Source organism: Megascapheus bottae, chromosome 16, assembly GCF_031878675.1.
Source record: "Megascapheus bottae isolate mThoBot1 chromosome 16, mThoBot2.hap1, whole genome shotgun sequence".
Taxonomy (NCBI): Eukaryota; Metazoa; Chordata; class Mammalia; order Rodentia; family Geomyidae; genus Megascapheus; species Megascapheus bottae.
In genome coordinates, this window is record NC_143524.1 from 7661767 (window position 1) to 7683326 (window position 21560).

At 52.2% G+C, this 21560-nt stretch overlaps 2 protein-coding genes across 2 annotated transcripts; one reads left to right on the plus strand and one right to left on the minus strand.

Annotated features, from left to right (window-relative positions):
- The first annotated feature begins 5343 nt into the window (after positions 1–5343).
- Positions 5344–6252, plus strand: Ptgdr2 (prostaglandin D2 receptor 2). The gene is given in 3 exon segments (XM_090349148.1): positions 5344–5581; positions 5584–5792; positions 5794–6252. Coding segments are annotated over 3 exon segments (906 nt in total).
- A 1126-nt stretch (positions 6253–7378) lies between these two features.
- Ccdc86 (coiled-coil domain containing 86) lies at positions 7379–11851 on the minus strand. The gene is made up of 4 exons (XM_090347592.1): positions 11043–11851; positions 9201–9330; positions 8154–8228; positions 7379–7984 (listed from the first exon to the last, which is right to left on the minus strand). The coding sequence occupies exons 1-4, from the start codon at positions 11774–11776 to the stop codon at positions 7865–7867; spliced, it is 1059 nt and encodes a 352-aa protein (XP_090203718.1). The 5' UTR covers positions 11777–11851; the 3' UTR covers positions 7379–7864.
- Positions 11852–21560: the final 9709 nt, after the last annotated feature.

Here is a 21560-nt window from a genome sequence, read left to right on the forward strand (position 1 = left end):
AGCAGCTGCTAATACTGCTTTTCTGGTAGGGGGAAGGGGGCATCTGAAAGAGACCAGCATTGGACAGGCCAGTTCACAGGTGACAATGATTTAATACCTTGCAATGGCGAAGGCTTACTGAGACTGTGCCCAGCTGGGGAAAGCGTAGTGAGAGATGCTTATCTGCAATTAACCAGCAAAAAGCTGGAATGGAGGCATGGCTCAAGAGGTAGAGTACCAGCTGTGAGCAAGAAACAACACCAGGCGTTGTTTGCAAGAATATGGAGTCCTAATGAAGAACTTGGGAGTTCTGTTTCTCTCACTGCCACTTACCTACCACATGGCATGGAGAAGCTGTCTCCATGCCAGAAAACAATACATCTGTGGAGGAGGGATGGGTCTGGGGAACCCGCTCAGCAAATCCCTCACAGTCCAAAGCCAGTGTTCCACTGGGGTGTGAGAGGCACAGATGAACGTGACTGGGGTTGAGCCTGGCGGCTTGCTGGGGCTAAGTGGGGAGCTAAGTGGGGAGGGGAGAGGAGATAAGGCAAGGAGGGGGTGCAGCCTTACTGGAAGGACAATTTGTATGCATGTGCCAGTCCAGGTCTTGAGATCTTGCTTGACTCTTTTGTATGTGTATGTGCCGGTGGTACTCAGGGTCTTGCATGCATTCTTGCTTTTCTTGCTTTTCCTGCTTTGGCTCTAGGCTGGTGCTCTACCACTTGAGCCATACCTGTACTTCTGGCTTTTGGTTGCTTCACTAGAGATGAGTCTCAGGGACTTTTCTGTCCTGATCTGACTTTGAATCTCAGTCCTCACATCTCAGCCTCCTGAGTAGCTACAATTACTATGTATGAGTCACCGCTCTTTCCACCAGTCCTGGGGATGAAGCCAGAGCCAGACTGAGGGTTCTGTTACTAAGCCACACCTCCACCCTAAAAGTTTTTTCACTGAAATAATATAAGGCTTTTCAGGCTTACAGATTTTTTTTTTTGCCAGTCTGGGGGCTTGAACTTAGCACCTGGGCACTGTCCTTGGATGTTTTTTTGCTCAAGCTAGTGGTCTGCCACTTGAGCCACAACACCACTTCCTGCTTTTCTTTTTCTTTCTTTTTTTCTTTTTGCTAGTCATAGGGCTTGAACTCAGGGCCTGAGCATTGTCCTTGGGCTTTTCTCAGGGCTAGCGCTCTACCACTTGAGCCATAGCACCACTTCTGTGCTTTTTCTATGTATGTGGCACCCAGGAATTAAACCCAGGTTTTCATGCATGCTAGGTAAGTACTCTACCACTAGGTCAAAGTCTGGGTCAACTTCCTGCTTTTTCTGTGCATGTGGTACCAAGGAATTGAACCCAGGGTTTTGTGCTTGCTAGGTGAGACTCTACCACTAGGCCATGCTCCAGGCCCCAGAAAAGAAACTGTATAATCTTGTCCCAGATTTGTAGACAGACACTTCTACTCTGATATGAAGTGCTAGTTCTTTTTTTTTTCTTCCCTTGCTCAAGGTTAGTGCTCTACTACTTGAACCACAGCTCCACTTCCAGGTTTTTGGTGGTTAATTGTAGATTAGAATCTCCTGAAATTTTCCTGCTCAGGCTGGCTTTAAACTGAGATCCTCAGATCTCAGCTTCCTGAGTAGCTAGGCCTACTTCCTAATAAGAGGAAGTAATCACAGCGAAATGACCAAGCCCAGGAAATCTACATGGCACACACTGGCCTGTGGGTTGCACACACCTCTCTATTGCCATCCTTCCTACTACAGAATTTTGGTCCCAGGTTTGCACCATTCAGCAATTGTCCTGGTAAAGACTTGGCATCAAATATTTCCCTAGTCTGGGGTCCAATCTACTTCCTCAGATCCAGGACACTCCTGTCCTCCTTTGTCTTCCACATCCTCATCACTTGTTTATTTTGTCAGTTGTGGGGTTTGAACTCAGGACCTAAGTACTCTTCCTGAGATCTTTTGCTCAAGGCTAGCACTTTATCGCTTTTGAGCCACAGCGCCACTTCTGGTTTTCTGACGGTTAATTAGAGCTAAGAGTCTCACAGGGACTTCCCTGCATGGGCTGGCTTTGAACCACGATCCTCACAACTCAGCCTCCCGAGTCTCTAGGATTACAGGTGTGAGCCACTGATACCTGGCATCCATTGTGGACTGGCTCCTTTGCAGGAGTGACCTGTGGTGTGGGTTTGTTTGGAGGATTCCTCTGCATTAGATACCTTTGACAGTGTATTAGCAGCTCCAGATGCCTTAACAAAGCAACATAGGTATTTATTTTCTCACATTGCGGAGGATAGAAACCAGGGTCAGGATGGCACCAGGTCTGGCTTCTCCCAAGGCCAGATGACACGTGCAGTTGGCTTGTAAACAGACGCTTCTCCTCTAGGGATGTGCTCCATTGTCCTGGGGTGGACCCTGGGGTGTTGTTTCCTCTTCTTATAAGAACACTGGTTAGATCGGGCTAAAGCCTCATCGGATGGCCTCATTGTAACCTATGTAAAGTCCCTATGTCCGAATATAGTCACATTCTGAGTGACTGGGGGATTGAGATTCAACATGGAAAGTTGAACTCCTGATCTCGCTTGGCTTTTTCACTGTAGGTTGTTGTTTTATCACTTGAGCCACACCTCCATGTTCGGCTTATGTTTTTGCTGATTAATTGGAGATAAGAGTGTTTCCGATTTATCTGCCTAGGCTGATTTGAAGCCTCCTCCTCCCATCTCAGCCTCCGGAGTAACTAGGATTACAGGTATGAGCTACTGGGCCCAGACACCTCCAGCCAGGCCCTTCCTAGCCCGGCACGTGTGCTGCTGAGAGCTCAGAGCCACTGCCGGCATTTCTCTTTGCAGGACTCTGGTGACAAGTCCAGGGGTAGTGGACAGAGGGACAAGCCATCATCTTCCTCTTGGCCACTCCCTACGCAACACTCCTAGCACACTCAGCCTTCACTTTCTTGCACACAGTCATGTCCCCAGGCTCACATGCAAGCTCTCTTGGGCTCTGAGCTCCTCTATGCAGGAAGGGGGGTGAGGACTGCCAGTGTGGGCAGAGATATGGGGCAACTCTGCTATCTCTGCCTCTCCTACTACCCCCCCCCCCCCCCCACAGAGCTCACAGCTACTTCCTCCCTTTGCACACTCCCTTACCTCTGCCTGTTTGCTGCTTCAAGTCCAGCCGCTTTCAGGAGCCACCTGCCTCCAGGACCGGATCTTTGCTTCCTCCTTTCCGTCCTTCCTCTGAGGCAAGGAGGTGAGTGATCAAGGGTGGGACAGCCCGGTGGATCCACGGGAGACAGCAGTGTTCTACCTGGCAGAGAGGTGAGTTCACCAGCTGGCAGGGATTTGCGCCAGGCAGGGAAGGACTCTGTGTTCTTAGGCTTTAACTAGTCTCCAGGTACAGTGGCAGACCATTCCTCAGCAATCTCAAGGGTGTATGGAGATTGACCAAGATGGCTCAGTTAAGAAGCTAAGGAGCTGGAACTCACCGAAGGGCTCAGATGCCCAGAGCCCTCTTCTCCATTCTCTGCAAAAGCAAAACCCCCGCCACTGGGCTCCCTGAGATCCATGCAGCCTGAGGGACTCAGCAGTCCAGGTGGCTCCCATGGAACTGGGCTCAGTGAGCCGTGGCTGGCAGGAGGAAATGCATCGAGCGGAGGGGACAGGTCTATCTGCTGGAAGTGGGGTCTCAGCGCCAGTGGAGGGACATAGGGGCAGGTTCTGTGTTTCTCTGAACCTCAGTTTCCTCTTCTGGCAAGTGGGATCTCATGGGGGAATGCAAATGCAATTGCTCTAAGGCGTAGGAGGTAAGAGCGAGCAGGGGGAGTATTCTCAGGAATTCTGGGTCCACTTCCCCCCCCAGTTGCAAAGTCCTTCTCTGTCAGATAATTTCTTGCTTAGGGTTGGGTCCTGGAATACCAGCTTGCCAGGGACAGTGATCTTTGGAGGGTAGGTTTTTATGCCCTGGGCAATAGTGTTTCCACCCGAAAGAGAATACTAAAGGCCATTGCTTCCTTCTCCTCCCCCTTTTCCTTCTCCATCATCTCACTTACAGCAGAGGTAGAGGAGAGGAGTGGAGGGATAAGCAATTGTTCTTACTCATGCTTGCATTTGGGGGGGGGAGGTTGGGGTGCTCAGGCAGCTCTTTAAACAATTGTATGTTTCCTTAACAATGAAATGGGATGGAACATCTTAGGTCTCTGTTCCCTTCTTCTGAGAGAGGGAGAGAGGGAGAAAGAGAGAGGGAGAGAAAGAGAGAGAGAGAGAGAGAGAGAGAGAGAGAGGGGGGGGGAGGGAGGGAGGAGGGGAGGGGGAGGGGGAGAGAGAGAGAAAGAGAGAGGGAGAGGGAGAGAGGGGACCAACTAGGGTCCCTGGCGTGAGCTGGGATCCAGGCCCTGCTATCTGTCCCCTTCCTCCTGCAAAGATCCTTTACCTCAGTTCATCCAGCCCCCCACTTATCCCCACCAGCTTCATCCCGGGGTCTTCAGGGTCCTCTGCCAGGCCGTGAATACACATGGCTTGCATGCTGTGCATCTGCCTGGCATCTCTGGTGTCACCCGGCTAGCAGGTTGCTCACATACCTGTTGAGTGAGCAAATGCATGGACAGGGGTGGGTTTCCTGCCCCGTAGGTGGGAGCCCCCATCTGTCCAGCTCTCCCCCTTCAACCTATCTTATTTCCTGTCCTGCTGGCAAAGGAGGCCCAGTCCAGTGTCCACCGCCAGTACACCCAAGCAGCCACCTCTGTGGACAAATGACAGCTTTGCTTTGAAGCTCTGCAGAAAGGCAAGGCCTGGGGGCTGGTGGGTAGAAAGGGACCAGACTTCCCCCAGCCCCCTTTCCTCTGCCAATGATGGATCACTCGTACATGCTCTTTATATATTAGCTTATTTAATTCTCCCTAATATCACCACAAGCTACAGATTCTTATAAAGGGATATGATTACAGAGTCGTCCGCTCAGGTAGAAGACCTGCTTCCCCTGTCTTCCTCAACACCCCCCGTCCCCAGGGGCTGGCTCCGTCACATTCCCAGGTCAAGATAGCATTTTGGACTTGGTTTTCTTCTTCTCTTCTTCTCTTGGTGCGGGGTCTTGAACCCAGTCCCGTTTTCTCCCTGGGTCTTTTCTGCTAAAGGCTGGCAACTCTACCCACTGAACCACAGCTCCACTGGCAGCTCTTCCCTGGTTAAATGGAGATAAGAACCTCTTCGGTTTGTCTTCCCGGGCTGGCTTCAGATCTAAGTCTCCTGAGCAGCTAGGATTATAGGCTTGAGCCACCTGTGTCCCACCGAGACTGGACTTTCTTCCTTCCCGGGGCTCTGTTTCCCAGGTTGCCGCAGTGCTGTCAGACTCAGCTCTTGTAGCCCCCAGAATGATGGCCAACACCACCCAGAAGCTGCTGCGCCCTCTCCTGGAGCAGATGAGCCGTGTGCAAAGCCACAGCAACTCCAGCATCCGCTCGCTGGACCACGTGTCCGTGCTGCTGCACGCGCTGGCCTTGGCGCTGGGCCTGGGGGAGAACGGTCTCGTCCTCTTCCTGGGGGGCTGCCGCATGCGCCCAACGGTGATCACCACCTGGGTGCTGCACCTGGCGCTATCCGACCTGCTGGCCACGCCTCCCTGCCCTTCTTCACCTCCTTCCTGGCGGCGGGCCACTCGTGGGAGCTGGGCACCACCTTCTGCAAGCTGCACTCCTCCATCTTCTTCTTCACCATGTTTGCCAGCGGCTTCCTGCTCAGCGCCATCAGCCTGGACCGCTGGCTGCAGGTGGTGCGGCCGGTGTGGGCACACAACCACCGCTCTGGAGCCGCTGCTTCGTTTGCCTGTGAGCGCCGTGGTGGCAGCCTTCGCGCTCTGCTGGGGCCCCTACCACGTTCTCAGCCTGCTGGAGGCGCACGCACATGCCATGCCCGCCCTGAGGCCGCCCGTCTGGCGCGGGCTGCCCCTGGCCACCAGCCTGGCCTTCTTCAACAGCGTCATCAACCCGCTGCTCTACCTGTTCATCTGCCCCAACGTGCTGCACAAGCTGCGGGACTCGCTGCATGCCGTGCTGGAAAGCGTGCTGCTGGATGACAGTGAGCTCGGCAGTGGGACCGGCAGCCGCCCCAGCGCCTACTCCTCCACCTCCAACCTGTTCGTCAGCGGCTGCCTGGCGAGCCTGCCCTGCCCCACCTGCCTCCGGGTCTGTGTGCCTCATGGCCGTGGGGTGGACCCTCAGCAGGGCTGCACGCAACCCCGGGACAACATGGGCACCCAGGGCGCAGCGCTGAACCCCATCTAGGATTAGATGGTGTGGCCAGCCCGCAGGGCCTCCTGAGACCTTTCTCCCCAAGTCGGTAAGATGGAGGTTGGCTGGGTGATGGTGGATGCCCAGGACACAGCCCTACTATGAAAATGGAGATTAGGGGACTAGCATGAGTGACTCAATGGGATGCCAAAGGAATCCAGCAGGGATCCCAAGTGGCTTGATGGCAGGGAGGCCAGCTGGCTGCTGCAGCGTGCTGCTGGCTCTGCTTTCCTAATGGCTCCCAGGTACTGTGTCCTAGGGCTGTGCCTATAGTCACACACTGCTGAAATCTCAATGGACTTCTCAAGCCAGGGAGCAGAGTCCATGGTCACTGTCCAGAGCCTGTTTCCAGATGACGGTGGAAGGGGGGCGAGGGGTTCACCTGGTAGCAGAGATCTCAGGAGCAAATTGGAAGGGTTAAGCAGTCCACTATCTTCATGTAGCTACCAAGCTAACTTAGGCACCAGATACTTAAATGGTCCCCTGTACTAGGGCTTGGGGACTGTCCCTGATCTTTTTTGCTCATGGCTGGTGTTCTGCCATTTCAGCCACAGCTTCTCTTCTGACTTTTGGTGGTGAATTGGAGATAAGTCTCACAGGTGACCTGCCTGGGCTCATTTTGAAGTGTGACCCTTAGATTTCAGCCTCCTGAGTAACAGGAGTGAGCCATGGGCACCCAACTACCACCTAATCTTTAGGGTGGATGGGCTGGTCCCGGTGCTGGCAGGCAGGCAGGCTCAGGGCTTTTGGCAATGACTGCCTAAACTGTTCAACTGCCCAGCAACAGCATGAACACTCTTGTCTAGAGGGGGACTTCTCAGTCTCGGCTCTTGCACAGCACCAAGCCTATTTCCTCTACCTGCTGCTGGAGTGGAGAGCAGTGCATCTCTGCTCTGCACTTCGTGGACTGTTCATCAGTTCAACTTGGTTTGGTGGTGGACTGTTTCTGGGAAGGCAGGGATGACAAATTCTCCTGGCCACTGAGGGCTGGGGCTGCTGAAGGCCAGGGTCACTGCCTGTGCCAGCCTGGGCCCAGCTACAGCAGGTGCTCAGCAAACCAGCTATGAAGCATCAGCTATGTGCCCACCGCACACCATCCCCATCTCAACACCCAAGGCCATGCATTTTACTTCTTTATTATGGGTCCCATCAGAATGGAAGCTCCCTGAGGACAGGGACTTAAGTGTGTTTGTTTTCCCTGGTGCCCACTGATGGACCTGTATGCAACAGGCATTCAATAAATGCTTCCACTGTGGACTGCCCAGGAATGCTGTCTGATCGTGGGGGATTCTGCAGTGTGCAGTAGGCTGAGAGGAACTGAGAGGCCTTTTTCCTACAGACTCCCTGATGAGAAGATCACGTCCCAGTGCTGCGCAGGAGGCGGTTTCTGAGTGCAGGCCTCTGGTTTGGGCTGGACGCCAACACTCCACATCAGCGGCCACTAAGCAACAAGAACGTGCTGTCCTTGGTCTAAAGGCACGTGGAGAAGGACGGGGACCCAACAGGGATGCTCACTTCCTTTGGGCCCAGGTGCCCCATCCAGCCTGACGCCTCCACCCCAGGGCTAGAGTTCTGGTTCTGGCAGTGCCCTCTGTCAGACATGGCTTCAGACATGGGCCGTGGGCCGCTGGGGCGGCTGCTTCTGCAGCAGGGCCAGCGTGTCCCTCTTTGCAATGGTGCGCAGTTGCTTCTTCTTTGCCCGCTTGATCTTGGCAGGGTTTCGGATCTGGGGCAGAGAAGGGACAAATGTTAGTGTGCCTTTTCCCCCTGATCCCTGGGGAAAGGCAGTACACCCTGCAGTGACCCGGGCTGAAGCAAGAATAGGCCACGTGGGGGCAGGGTGCCTTGTGCACGTGGCGGTGGTCTGTACCCTAATGGAGTGGGGGGATACTCACCACCTGGACGATCTCTGCTTTCCGCTCATTCTCCAGGCGGCGTTTGATGTTCTCGGCCCGGCGCTGTTTCTTCTCCTGGAAGGCACAGGAGAGAGGGGCTAGGCTGGCAGTTGAGCTTGCCCTGGCCGGTCAGGCCCCAGCAGGGTGCGAGCTGGCCTAATTTTCAGGGAAGGGAAGAAGGCCTTCCCTTTCCCTTGCTCTTGCTGATGTGAGCACAGAGGCCTGCAAATGGGCCAGGGGAGTAATCCATGCTGTGGGCCTGGTGTCTCACCACCATGGTGTAAAGTTCCTCACTGTATCAGAAAGTAGGCACAGACAGCCGCAGAGGGGCTGGGATTCAGTGAGAACATGCATCCATGAACACATACCTGTATAAAGAGCCCTCCTACTGGTAAGAGAGAAGGGCTGGGCTTTCCTTCACCCCATTTGCCCTTTCCCCGAGCCATGATGCGCAAGCATGCAAGGCTGGGATGGGGTGAGCTCAGACAGGATGCCTTCAGACAAAGGGTACCCACACTCAACCCCAGGCTGACCTGGGGTGACTTGAAGCAAGGGGTGGATGGCCAAGTAACTTCTCCACCCTATTTCTCAGTGGCCAGGCTGGGACCATGAGCCTGGGACAACTCACAGGAGTCTAGTCCCTACTCCCCCTGTACTGGAAGGCGACAAGAAGTGCCAGTATCCTTGGATGGATAAACCTGGCCCAAGTCACACCACCCCAGTTCTTCCAGGTATGGTTTGCTGAATGTCCTTCTCTCTCCCACACAGAGGCCCTGGCTGACATGGTGGGCTCTAATGACACATCTGTGGCTCTGAGAGGGATGACGGAGTCATCCGGAAGAAAGGTGTGGGGAGCACCCACATGTGGGGGTGAAGGCCATTCCTTGAATGACAACAGTAAAACTGGGGTCCAGATAAAAGAAGGCCTCCTGCCTGACCCAGAACCAGAGGCCTCAGGGGCTTCTGCTCCTCCCCGGATCTGGGTCTGGTCCAGCAGCCCTGCACTCAGCCCCTGGAGCTCTGGCCTTGGCCATGCCAGACCCTCACCTGCCGGCGCTTCTCCTTCTCCTCCTCCAGGTGCCGGGCAAAGTCCTTGGCCAGTTTCTTCTCCTGCCGTTCCTTCATCTTCCGCTGCCAGGAGGTGCGCAGGGGCTTGTCCTGGACCATCTGGGAGAACCTGATGGCGACAGGGTTGCTTGCAGGGCTTGTGGGCTGCTGCCTGTGTCCTCAGCTCACCCTACCTTGGTGCTCTACTCCCCAGAAGGCAGCTGAACTCTCCTTCTGTTGTCCTGGCAGTCAGCCCTCTGGTTCTCCCCATGTCACAAAGGAGCAAACCAAGGCTTAGAGATGCTAAATAAGAAGTCCCTGGTTTCTATGTGATCTCAGGCAAGCAGCCTGTGAGTCTCAGCACCCCAAGAGGACATGGGATTCTTTGTGAGGGCAGGGTCGGACAGGTGGGGAGCTGGGACAGGTTATCCTGCTTCCTGGTCAGCCTGATTGGAGGCCTCTCCCCACTCCAGCTGTCACTCCTCTTTTCTCCCCTCCTGGGCATCAATCCACTCCTAGTACGCCTGGCTTTCTCTTAACTCGTTCCCTACCCTCTTTCCAAGTGAACTAACCTCCTTGTCTGGTTCCACCAGGCCCCTCATGGCCCTGCTGTTCTCCCTGTGACCTGCCAGGATGGGGTGGCTCAGGGTTACACTTCTCATCACTGCAGCTTCAAAATCTGATTGGTAATGCATAGCAAGTCATTCAAGTGTCATCTCAGGTTAATGGAGATATGGTAGCTTTTAAGAGTACAATAGAATGAGTAGCTAGTATTGCAGGTATGAGAGCCACCAGTGCTCAGCTTATTTTGTTTTTGACACAGGGCCTCACTAACTTTGCCCTGGCTGGCTTTGAACTCTCTGGACTCTTATGCCTCTGTCTCCCTAATAGCTCAGATGATAGGCATCCACACCTGGAACTGCTAGCCTCCTTGAGCCCGTCTCCTCAGATGTAAAACAGGAATAATAGTAGTAACTGCTCCCAGGGCTGGAGTACAGGTAAACACAATAAATAATAAGTGGTGTTTGTGCTGAAAGTCTCTCAATCTGGCCAGTTCTTATTGAAGGTTCTCATATTATTGGTGCTTGCTAATACTTTTTTTTTTGCCAGTACTGGGCCTTGAACTCAGGGCCTGAGCACTGTCCTTGGGCTTTTTCAAGCCTAGCGCTCTACCACTGAAGCCACAGCACCATTTCCAGCTTTTTTCTATATATGTGGTACTGAGGAATTGTGCTTGCTACACAAGCACTCTTACCACCAGGCCAAACTCCCGGCCTTGCTAATACTTTTTATTTTAACAGGTAACAGTGTATGAAGACCTTGGCTTTTAAGGAGTAATGAATGGTTTTACCTGCCTCTGCAGACAAGGGTACATATCTGCTGAATGAAGAGGGACTAAGGTGACAGGTCCATAGGGTCTGCAAGGAGGCTATGTCACCAAAATGACATTTGAAGGACTCCACCCCGACAGCCCAGGAAGCTTTTTAACGTTTATTGTATGCAGGTTCTGGGGTTTGAACTCAGGGCTGTTCCTTGACATTTTTTTTGCTCAAGGTTGGCACTCTACCACTCTATCATTCCACTTCCAGCTTTTTGGGTGACTAATTGGAGATAAAAGTCATAGGGACTTTCCTGCCCAAAGTGGCTTTGAACTGTGATCCTCACATCTCAGCCAGGCTGTAGCTAGGATGACAGGTGTGAGCCACATTTAGCCATTTTCATAATGATCACCAGTTTGTTCTCTCCCTGACATGCGCTCTCTCCAGCCCTAGGACTGCACCCTATCAATGACAAGGCTCCCCACACAGAGGACAGCACCTCCACCCATGCCCCCTACTTCACCTCTTCTTGGAGCGGTCCTTCCACACACGCCCAGATTTGGGTTTTCCCTTCGGGATCACGGGAAGTTCCTCCTCCTCTTTCTTCAGTATTTTGGACACAGGGGTCTGGGCTGAAGACCCCTTCCTCTTCTTGGTACCCGGGCTGCCTGTCACCGTCTGCCCGGCCGCAGGTGGCTCTCGAGGGTTCTGATGATGCTCCGGGGGGCCGGGAGCCTGGAGTGTCAGCTCCCGCTGCGGCTGCGAAGGCTCAGGACCTGGAGCTTGCTGACCGGGGCGAGGTTCTGGAGAGCGGGGTCCCGGCTGCGGCTGACCAGGGGGAGACTTCGAGGTCTGCGCCTCCTGATCCTCGGCCGCCTCCGAGTCCTGGGAGGTCTTCGGGGATTCCGCACGTCGGGGGGATTCAGGCCTTGGCTCTGGCTGACTCGGAGGCGACTCCAGGACTCCATCTTGCGGACGCTGTAGGGGCCCTTGGCTCGGCTCTGAGTGCCTCTGGGGGGACCCCGAGTCTGCCTGGTGCGGCGGACTGGGCGATCCCGGGCTGGTTTCCGGCTGAGGAGGGGGAGACGCCAGGCCGCTCTGCGGCGCTCTCACTGGGGACCCGGGCTCCTGCTCGTCTTCCGCGGTCGTCTCGAACGGCACGAGAGCCCGTCTCGCCTTGGAGACGGAGGAGACCTTCTCTATCGACTCAGGATTCAGGCCTCCCAGCCGCCGGCTGCGCCTCAGCGGGGTGTCCATGGCCCCCCCAGAAAGTTCCCAAACTTTACAGTTCCACGTGGGGCCTCCCCCGACCACGCGGACTGCCGTCGCCCGCTGATGACGTCAGGCGCGGCAACTTCCGGTCCGAACAGGAAAAGGGCTGTTGCCAGGGACGCCATGTTGGTAAGCGGCGGAAAGGCGGACGACCCGCCAGGTGAGGGGGCGGGGCTTAGGAGGCGCATGCGCGATGTGTGTGTGGCCACCAAGGGGAAGGCGTTCACTTTGTCTTTCTTGCAAAGCAGGTGGGAGGGAGAGGCGGGGAAGGAGAACGTGCAGCCAAAGAAGAGAAGAGACGGGAAGGGGAGCCTGGTTTTGTAGAAAAGAGGACTGGAAAATGATCCATGGAGCTTGTAGGCCAGGCTGTGTCGAAAGCGCCCTGTGCAATGGTAGAGAGCATCCAAAATGGTCTCGAGAGGCTCTCCAGGTGCGTTTACTTTACACACATACCTAAAGCTTCTCTCCTCCTTCCCAGGCAATCGAGGGTCCCTCTTCAACGTCTGTGAGGGATGTCGGGAGCACGGGCTGCCTTTGCCCTGTGACACCCCTGGGCCATCACCCCTCTGCCCGCCTTCCACCGCGCCCCTCTTTCTCTCCAGAGCCAGGCTGGGTCATTCACTCAAGACGAGGGTTTCACCGCTGTGTGGACTCCGAGGCCTTCTCAGCCCTCACCTGTAAACGTTCTTGATTCGCTCAGTGTCAGGGCCTCACCTGTGAGCAGGGACTGATTTCTGGACTTCCCCAAAACCATCCAGGGAAGACGTTCCTGGGCCCCCTTTGAGTGAGACACTTCTTAGGAAGGAAATGCTGAAGGGCTCCACATGCTTTTCAGCTCTTTTCAGCATTACTTCTCTACAATGTCTGTCAGTGCCCCTAAGGGATCCCAGCACATTCCAGTGGTTTCTTTTAGAAATTACTGGTTCTGCAGCTAGTGTGGCAGGAGGTAGGGGAGGGAGAGGGACAGGGCTTGAGGAGTTGTCCAAGGACATTAGGGGTTAGAGGAGGCCTTCCAGGGAAGACAGCCATGGGGGCCCAGTGCCTCACTTATCTCCAGTGACTGAGCCACTCTATGATGGAGCAGGATAAAGATCATCTAGGACCCAGGACTTGGGTTTTGTTTGTAGATCCAGGAGATGAAAGAGAAGATGAACAGGCAGACAAATGACGCTGATGAATGGAAAAGTGAGTTGGGAATTCTTGACCTCTCCACTCTCAGCCAGTTCCATTACCAGGGTTCTGCCTATGGGTTCAGGGCCCTTGTGTTCCTGAGCTGAGCCCAGCAGGAAGACCTCACCTGTCCTAGTGTTTCCTGGACATTGTTTTACCCATCTCTTCTCATCCCCAATTTGTGGAGGAGTAGCCTCCAGACTTAAATTCCCTGTTCTCTCTTGGGGACCTGAACGATCTGGTTCTCAGAACCTCAGTGTGGGTTCCCAGGTCTCCTGGAGGACACAGGAAGGCCCCTTAGCTACTCCTGTTTCCTGACCCTCATCCCCAGCGGATGGGAGCACTTGCATATTTTGATTGGATCATGTCCCAGCTCCACTTAGAAAACTTCTAGTTTAATCCAAGTCCCCACCAGGGTGTGAGAGAAAAAGATATGGTTTTTGGATGGAGACCTTTAGATGTCCCTCTGACTTGTATGCAGATATATAATCATCAATGTCATCAGGGGAGCTCTGGCCCCAGAACTCTCTATTCCCATCTGCTCTCAACTTGTCATTGTGTTGTGCAGGGATCAGAGGGAGAGTATGGAAGTTTGCAGAGCAGGCTGGTGTGCTGCTTCTGCTGCTGCTGTTGCAGGGAGCCTGTCCCCTTGCACACCTTTGCTTTCTATTGCTTCACAGAGTTCCATCTGCCCACAATGATAACTTAGTTCTTCATGCACCTTCCGGCATCCCTGTCTCACTTTCCCAATCCACTTATAAGTGCTTATAGCCTGGAGTCATTATGCAAGCAGAGCATTTGCATATCTGCAAATAATCTCTGTTTATCTGTGCCACAACTGGGGTTTGAACTCAGGGCCTGGGCACTATCCCTGAGCATTGTCACTCAAGGCTAGCACTCTACCACTTGAGCTACAGCTCCACTTCTGGCTTTTTTGCATGGTTAATTGGACATAAGATTGCCTCCTTGATCCTAAGATCTCAGGCTCCAGGGTAGCTGGTAGTACAGGCATGAGCCATGGGTTCCTGACATTACACTGAAATGTTTATCTCCGAGGTGGCTTCCAGAGGAAGCAGACTAAAATGGGCAATGGTGAGGGGAAGCACGGCCAGTGTGATTCTCTGCCTCACTTTCCAGCTATCCTCAGCAATGGACACCCCAGCCTTACACATCCTCACACCCAATGCCTGACCAGGTAGATGTTGAGGGTAAGGTTGGAGTTTGGATTCAGGAAGAACCAGGTTCTAGGCCTGACCCCTTCACTTGTCCTTCTGTCTTCACCACACCTTGGATTCTGGTCCATAGAAGGGAAATGGTCATTCCCAAATAACAGAGTGCTGAACCTGGCCTCCAAATCCTCCCACTGGCCTGGAACTAAGTAAGCCCTAGGAGAGGCCTGGCAGGTACTGAGGGCTCAGTTCTATGAGTGGCAGCTAGACTCTCCCTGTCTTTCTCTGATATCAGAGCTGAGGGAGAGGGCCAGAAGGTCTGGCATGTCTGGAGGTGCAGCCCCCTTCTATGATATTTACTTTTCTTCCTTGTTTTGCATGAGTGAACAGCTGCTTCTAGATTTATCTGATCAGGATGCAGAGAGAGTGGGGCAGGACCAGAGCAAGCAGCCAGTTTTTCCTCCTCCTCCTCCTCCTCCTCCTCCTCCTCCTCCTCCTTCTCTTCCTCCTGTCCTCCTCCCTCCATCCCTCCCCTTGTCTCTTTCTTTCTGTTCCTCTCCTTTCTTTGTCCTTTCCTTTCCATTCATTCTTTTCCCTTTTCTCTTTCATTTCCCTTCCCTTCCCTTCTCCTATTCTTTCTCTTTTCTTTCAAAATTGTATTATTAGCCGGGTGCTGGTGGCTCACACCTGTACTCCTAGCCATTCAGGAGCCTGAGATCTGAGGTTTGAGGTTCAAAGCCAGCCCTGGCACTAAAGTCCATGAGGCTGTTATCTCCAATTAACCACCAGAAGACTGGAAGTGGCTTTGTGGCTCAAAGTGGTAGAGTGCTATAGCCTTGCGCTGAAGAGCTCAGGGACAGTGCCCAGGCCCAGAGTTCAAGGCCTAACACTGGCAAAAACAAAACAAAACAAAAAATCCTCAAACAGAAAAAAATATCATTTATTTTTTGACCCAAGGTCTATAGCCTGTAGCCTAGGCTGTCCTGAAACTCAGGATCCTCCTGCAACCTCCTCCTGAGTTACTCCCCCTGCCCCCCAACCTGGCTAATCTGCTAGTTCCTACTCTGAGCATTTAGTTATCTTGGAGGCTTCTCTTGGCTGTGCGTTCTGAAAAGCTCAGGCTGGGCCTCACATCCTTGGGGGAGAAGGGAGGAGACTTCCCCAGAGGCCTGAGGTCGGGAGAATGCTGGAAATCCCTGGCACCCAGGCATGCCATCTTCTAATTGTTGCCCGTGCACCATGGCCAGGGTGCAGAGAAGCAAGCACAGATAGGGAAGGAGTGCTTTACAAGCCTGAGCTCAGGCAGAGCGTATCTCCTGAGCCTCGCAGTATCTGCAGGTTTTGCTGAAACAGGAAAGGGGCATGTATGCCCCCCTCTTGATAGCGAGGTGCTTGTGTGTGACACAAACCCTCTTCTTTGCTTGAACCTGGCCAACCTTTGTAGCACGTCCCCTTGAGCAGGCCAAGAGAGGAGTGGGTGGGGTGGAAAATGAACACCCATGCAGGTAGGGACCCCAAGAAGGAAGTGCGAATCTCACCCCCACCCTGCACTGCCTCTCACCCCCACGCTGCAATGCCTCAGTGTCTGGTATTTAGAAGCCGGAGTAGGTGGAAAGTCAGCAGCTGGCTGAGAAGTGCAGGCCCCGTAGATCTGCTGATGCTGGAGGCCAGCAGAGGGACCCCGGAACCCAGGGGAAGGTGGCAGTGGTGGAGGGACACAAGGACTCAAGTTCAAGAACAGTCCATCAACCAGGAGTCAGTGGCGTGTACCTGTCTTTGTAGCAATTCAGGAGCTTGAGATCCAAGGATTGTGGTTCAAAGCCATCCTTGGCAGAAAAGTGTGTGAGACTCTTATCCCCCATTGCCAGAAGTGGACTTGTGACTCAAGTTGTAAAGTGCCAACCTTGAGCTTAAAAGCTAAAGGTCAGTGCCCAGGTCCAGTTAAAAGAAGAGAAAGGAAAAGAAAGCCAGGTGGCTTATGCCTGTACTCCAACTTACTTAGGAGCTATCTGAGGATCATGGTTGGAAGCCAGCCCAGTCAGGAAAGAGGCTGAGATTCTTATCTCCAATTAACTACCAGAAAACTGGAAGTGGAGCTGTGGCTTAAAGTGGTAGAGCACTAGCCTTCAGTAAAAAAAACCCAGGCCCTGAGTTCAAGCCTCAGGGCAGATGAGAGAGAGGGAAAGAGAGGGAGAGGGAGGGAGAGAAATCCACCAAAAGAAAAACACCAATTCTTCCTTCACTGGCTGACTGGAGAGGGGACCGGGTGGGGATGCCTCTAGGCTGGAGATAATGACCCAGTTCTGGTTCTAGGGAAGGCACAGGGTGGACAGATAGGTGTGGCACCAGAGAGTGTTGAGAAGCATTCCCAGGGGCTTGTGGAAGGGGAGCAGAGCCAGGCATGATTTTCAGGATGCTGGCTTTGGAGATATGGGGCTGCTGGGTAGATGTCCAGATAAGTAACCAAGATCCAATTTCAGCAGATGGGCTGGGATGTAGCTCAGGGCCAACACACTTGCCTAGCAAGTACAATGTTCTGGGTTGGATCCCTAGTACCCGCCCTCCCCCCAAAAAAACCCCAAAAAAGAATACAGTGAAAAAAGTTCAGCAGATTTGAAAGGAAGCCATGTTCTGTTCTAGACAGAGATATGGAGCTGCTGGGAGCCATTTTCACCCCACTAAATCCTTCAGCTTGTCTGCCTCTGGGCCCATCTAACTCTGCTTTCCCCTGTGGTCCTGCTGTCTCCTGCTGCCCTCTGCTGTCCTGGAAGCTTGTCTACTTCTAGAAGCTTCTTTCAAGTCACCTCTGTGCACATAAAGCCTGAAGGTCACCCCTGGCTTGGGATGGGAGGGAAAAGCCCAAAGTGCCAGTGCCAGCTCAGCAGAAAGGACTCAAGAAAATGCTGCCATGACCGAGTGCCATCATCTCTGAAATGGAGACACTGCAAGCCAGAGTCCAGACAATGTGGGGGGGGGCAGATCTGTTGAAACTCACAAATTCCCTTTCTCTCATTCTCCAAGGAAACCAACCCCTGGTGGCCCCAAGAACAGGTAATCAAGCCTGGGACAAAGCATGTCCCCTCTTGCCCAGCCCAGGCCGGGGCCTGGCTCTTGCCTTCCAGAACACCCTATCTATCTCCACACTGGGCACCAGGCAGTGCAAGGCCTGGGATTGTCCTCCCCAGGCCTCTTGCTGTCCCCATATATGAGCTCTACATGCTGAGTTCTAGGTTTCTTTGAGCTCTAGGTACAGAGTCCTAGGTCTCTTTATCAAATATGGCCGCATAAATGCCATTTCCCGGAGGCACAGGGAGAATGGGTACTATGTGCAGAAAATTCCATCACTACAGGGGGGCCTCCGACCCTGAGGCAGTGGGGACAGAGGATGTAGGGGAGGGGGTGGGGACACCTGTCCAGGAGAGTCTCATGGCTTAGGGCACAAGCAATTTTCCAGCAGGAAGTCAAGGCTGGTGTGTGTGTGTGTGTGTGTGTGTGTGTGTGTGTGTGTGTGTGTGTGTGTTTGTGTGTGTATGTTCTGGAGAGGATGTGGAGCCCCTGGGATAGGGCGTGTATCCTGTCATGGAAAATGACTTCAGCTGAAAACCCTCATCTCCTTGCTAGACAGCCATATCCTGAAAAATGCCAGAAAACTGTCCTTTCTGTAGACCTCAGTGAACTGTCTCCCTTCCCTCTCCCCCTCCCCAAGCATACCCTGTAAGAGAGAGAACCTGTGATCTCATGGCACCCTGTGGGTTGACATGATTCGGTTCATATCCCCTTCTCCTGTAACTAAAGGTAAGAGGCCATCTCTGCATAAAGAGCCACTTCTCCTCTTCCATCCCGCCCCCTCCCATGACAAACCACCCCAGACCCCTTCCCTGCCTGACTTCACTCTGCCTCATAAAAAAGAGGACTTAGATGTCTCATTAGGAGGCAGAGAGAATTGCGCCATTTCTTCTTCAGCCAGGCAAAAGGAAATAAGGGAACTTGACCAGACTGGAAGGGAGGTGAAGAGGAGAATGGTAAAGGAGGGGATGATGATTGCTAAATATTGCCACACATACGTGGACTTGTTAGCATGAAATCTCCCTGTATGGCTAATTGATCCAAAAAAGGACATTTAACTTTAACAAGGCACCCGAAAGTGATGTGTGTGGAGAAAGCGTTTGAGCACTAGGGGGCAGAAGAGCCTGTGTTGTATGATACTTAGCCAGGATTTCGGTGAGGAGAGGAAGGATGGGGGTGGAAGGCATCTATTCCCTGTGGAGAGAAACATTCATCTGTCTCACCATTCTAATAAGATAGCTGGGTGCTGGGGGCTCACGCTTGTAAACCTAGCAACTCAAGAGGCTAAGATCGGGGAAAGGCCATTCATGACCTTCTTGGTTATACTTGATTACTCCCCCACCCTGCTGTTTTAGTGCCAGTACTGAGGCTTGAACTCAGAACCTGATGCTTTCCCTTAGCTTTTCCATTCAAGGCTGGTGCTCTACCACTTGAGCCATACGTCCACTACTGGCTTTTTCTGCTTAGACTCTAACCTCAGTCTTCTAGATCTCAGCCTTCTGAGTGGCTAGGTGTGAGCTATCAGTGGCTGGCTTGAATTAAGTTTTGTACAGGGAGAGAGAGGTAGATGGATATCAAGTTTTACAAGAGGCCATCTTTTCTCTGATGTATGTTTTTTTTTGCCAGTCCTGGGCTTGAGCTCAGGGCCTGAGCACTGTCCTTGGACTTTCTCAAGGCTAGAGCTCTACCACTTGAGCCTCAGCACCACTTCTGGCTTTTTTCTATGTATGTGGTACCAAGGAATCGAACCCGGGTCTTCATGCATGCTAGGCAAGCACTTTAACCGCTAGGCCAAACTCCCGGCCCTGTTTTTTCTTTTTGAAAGGCTTTATTAACACTGATTTTTACATCATATGGCAAATGTCATGTTTAACAAACAAGTATTCAGGAAGGGAATCTCTATATGCAATCACTGGCACATAGATTTTAGAACATAATTAAAATTAAGCTGAGGGTTTGTATGTCATAGATACATTTTATTATAGACATAATAAAACATCATGCCTATAGAGTATATATCCCATCATAGATTTGTATGTCTATGTAGTTAGGTTTATATCTCCAAGACCATGTCCATAACCTTGGGTACCCAAATATTGAGTCATCGTTCTTGTACTGTTTGGGTCTAATGTCTAATATCTGAATATCAAGGAGACCATGTGCCTTTTGTTTCTTTGGTCTTGACTTACCTCACTCAACATGATTTGCTCTAGTTTCATCCACTTTGCAGCGAATGCCATTATTTTATCTTGTCTGTTGGCTACGCAGAATTCCATTGCGTGTATGAGTGTTTGTATCCATTCATCTGTAGTAGGGCATCTGGGTTGTTCCCATCTCTTGGCTATTGTGATCTGATGTATGTTTGTAATCGCTTTGTTGAAAATCAGCTGGCTGTAGCCGTGTGGGGATCTTTTGATATGTTCTATTGGCTTGTGTTTGTGCTGTTTTTGTTACTATGGCTTTGTAAGTTTCCTCTTTCACTTCTTTAAATTTTTGATTGTTATTATGTACAGAGGGGTTACAGTTACATGAGTCAGGTAAAGAGTACATTTCTTTTGGGGCAATATCACCCCGCACTTGCTTTCTTCCAGTTTCTTCCTCCTGTCCCGACCCACAGCTTGTACAGTTCATTTCCAGTGTAGTGTCTAGGGAGAGCCACTGCCGCATGTGTTTATCCTTTGTTCCTCCATTTTTTCTCTTCCCTTCCCAAAGTCTTCTTTGATTTTTTAAGTCAAACCTATACCTCAATTCTGGGAATATTCTGAGAGTGGAAAGCTTCTTCAAGGCAACTGGATTACTCTACCTTAGGCCAAGACACTGGTCTAATGATGCCGCCTCCTTTTGGGAGACTCAGTTATAAGTGGGTTGTGAAGCAGGATTAGGGGTTTGTTAGAAGAAACGGATGTGGCGATAAACATAGCCCTGAGCCAGTCTTTGGGTGTAAGGACATAGGAGAAGGAGAGAGAACTGCTTCGGTTTGCACTATGAGGGGGAGGCCATAAACTCTGACGCCTGATGAGTCTGGGTTCAAATCCCAACATTGCCTCCTAATAGTTTGGTGGCCTAGATCGTGGGATTTAAGCTCCATAATGTTGGCGCTGTTATTATAGAGAGGGGACGTGAATACTGGCTTATTTGGACTGAAATGGGGACAGAATACATGTAAGAATTACATTCCACATCGCACATCTCTGGTGTCTCTTTGCTGTGACTGTGAAACAGTTACCCAGGGCCTCTAATAAACCCAGGACAACCCTTAGAAGCCCCTAAGTTTGGAAAAGAAACGTCATTTTTGAGCTGGGAGCTGGTGGCTCACATCTGTACTCCTGGCTACTCAGGAGGCTGAGATCTGAAGTCAGAAACGAAAGTGAAACGCTTCTCGCCAGTTCACCAGCAAAAAGTTTCAAGTGGAGCTGTGGCTCAAGTGGTAGAGTGACAGACTTGAGAGGAAAAAGGAAAAAGCAAAGGGAAATTACCCAATCCCTGAGCTCAAGCCCTAACAAAAGCCAGGGCAACAAGACCAGCTCAAAATGTAAGCACACTGTTTATTTTCCCCTGGATGGGGTATGGATGAGACAAACTGGGTGCCCAGGGCCTGTGAATTCTTATCCCTGCCCCTTGTGACCCAGCTCTGTTTCCATGGCAACTCAAGCATCCTGGCTCCTCAGGCAGGGGTGGGGCAGGGAACATGGAAGGGCATGGGAGGTTTCCCAGCTCCCTGGGGCACACTGTACCCCAGTCCATCTGAGCGTTCTGTGGAGGAGGAGAGGTGGGCAGTGGTGGGAATCTGCTTTATTCTAACTGTACTACTTTCATGGCCCACTGACCTCTACTGGGCGTCTCTCCTTATTCTCAGGAAAACCTTACACTTGGACTTGTCTAAAATGCCAGATATGAAACTCACCAAACAGGACAGCTGGGACAATTAACCCCCAGCAGGGCAGGACAAAGAAGAGTCTCATCCTAGAATGTATAAAAAAAAACACCTAACCGCGCCCCCCCCCCCACTCCTCCCTGTTCTCAGCCTCCCCAGACCCTGCTCCATGTTACTTAGAGTCCCTCTGCAGCCAGGATTAAAGCCTGTTCTGGTTTGCTGAGGTGTCTGCCTTCTTTCTCTCCTTTCATCCACTGGCTCTTTCCTAACACGCACAACTCAGTTTCCTAACAGGCAGGGCCAGTCAAGTCCATCTTACATTACAGATAAGAAAAAGGGAGGTTCCCAAAGACAGTGGGCGTGCCAAAGCTTGGCTTTAACCCAGGATGATGGTGGAGCTCTGAGGCCCAGAAAAGGGCTTCAGCTTTACCTCAGAGACCTTTAGCTTCCTGTGGGAAAATGAAAACAACAAGCAGAGCAGGTCTTGGCC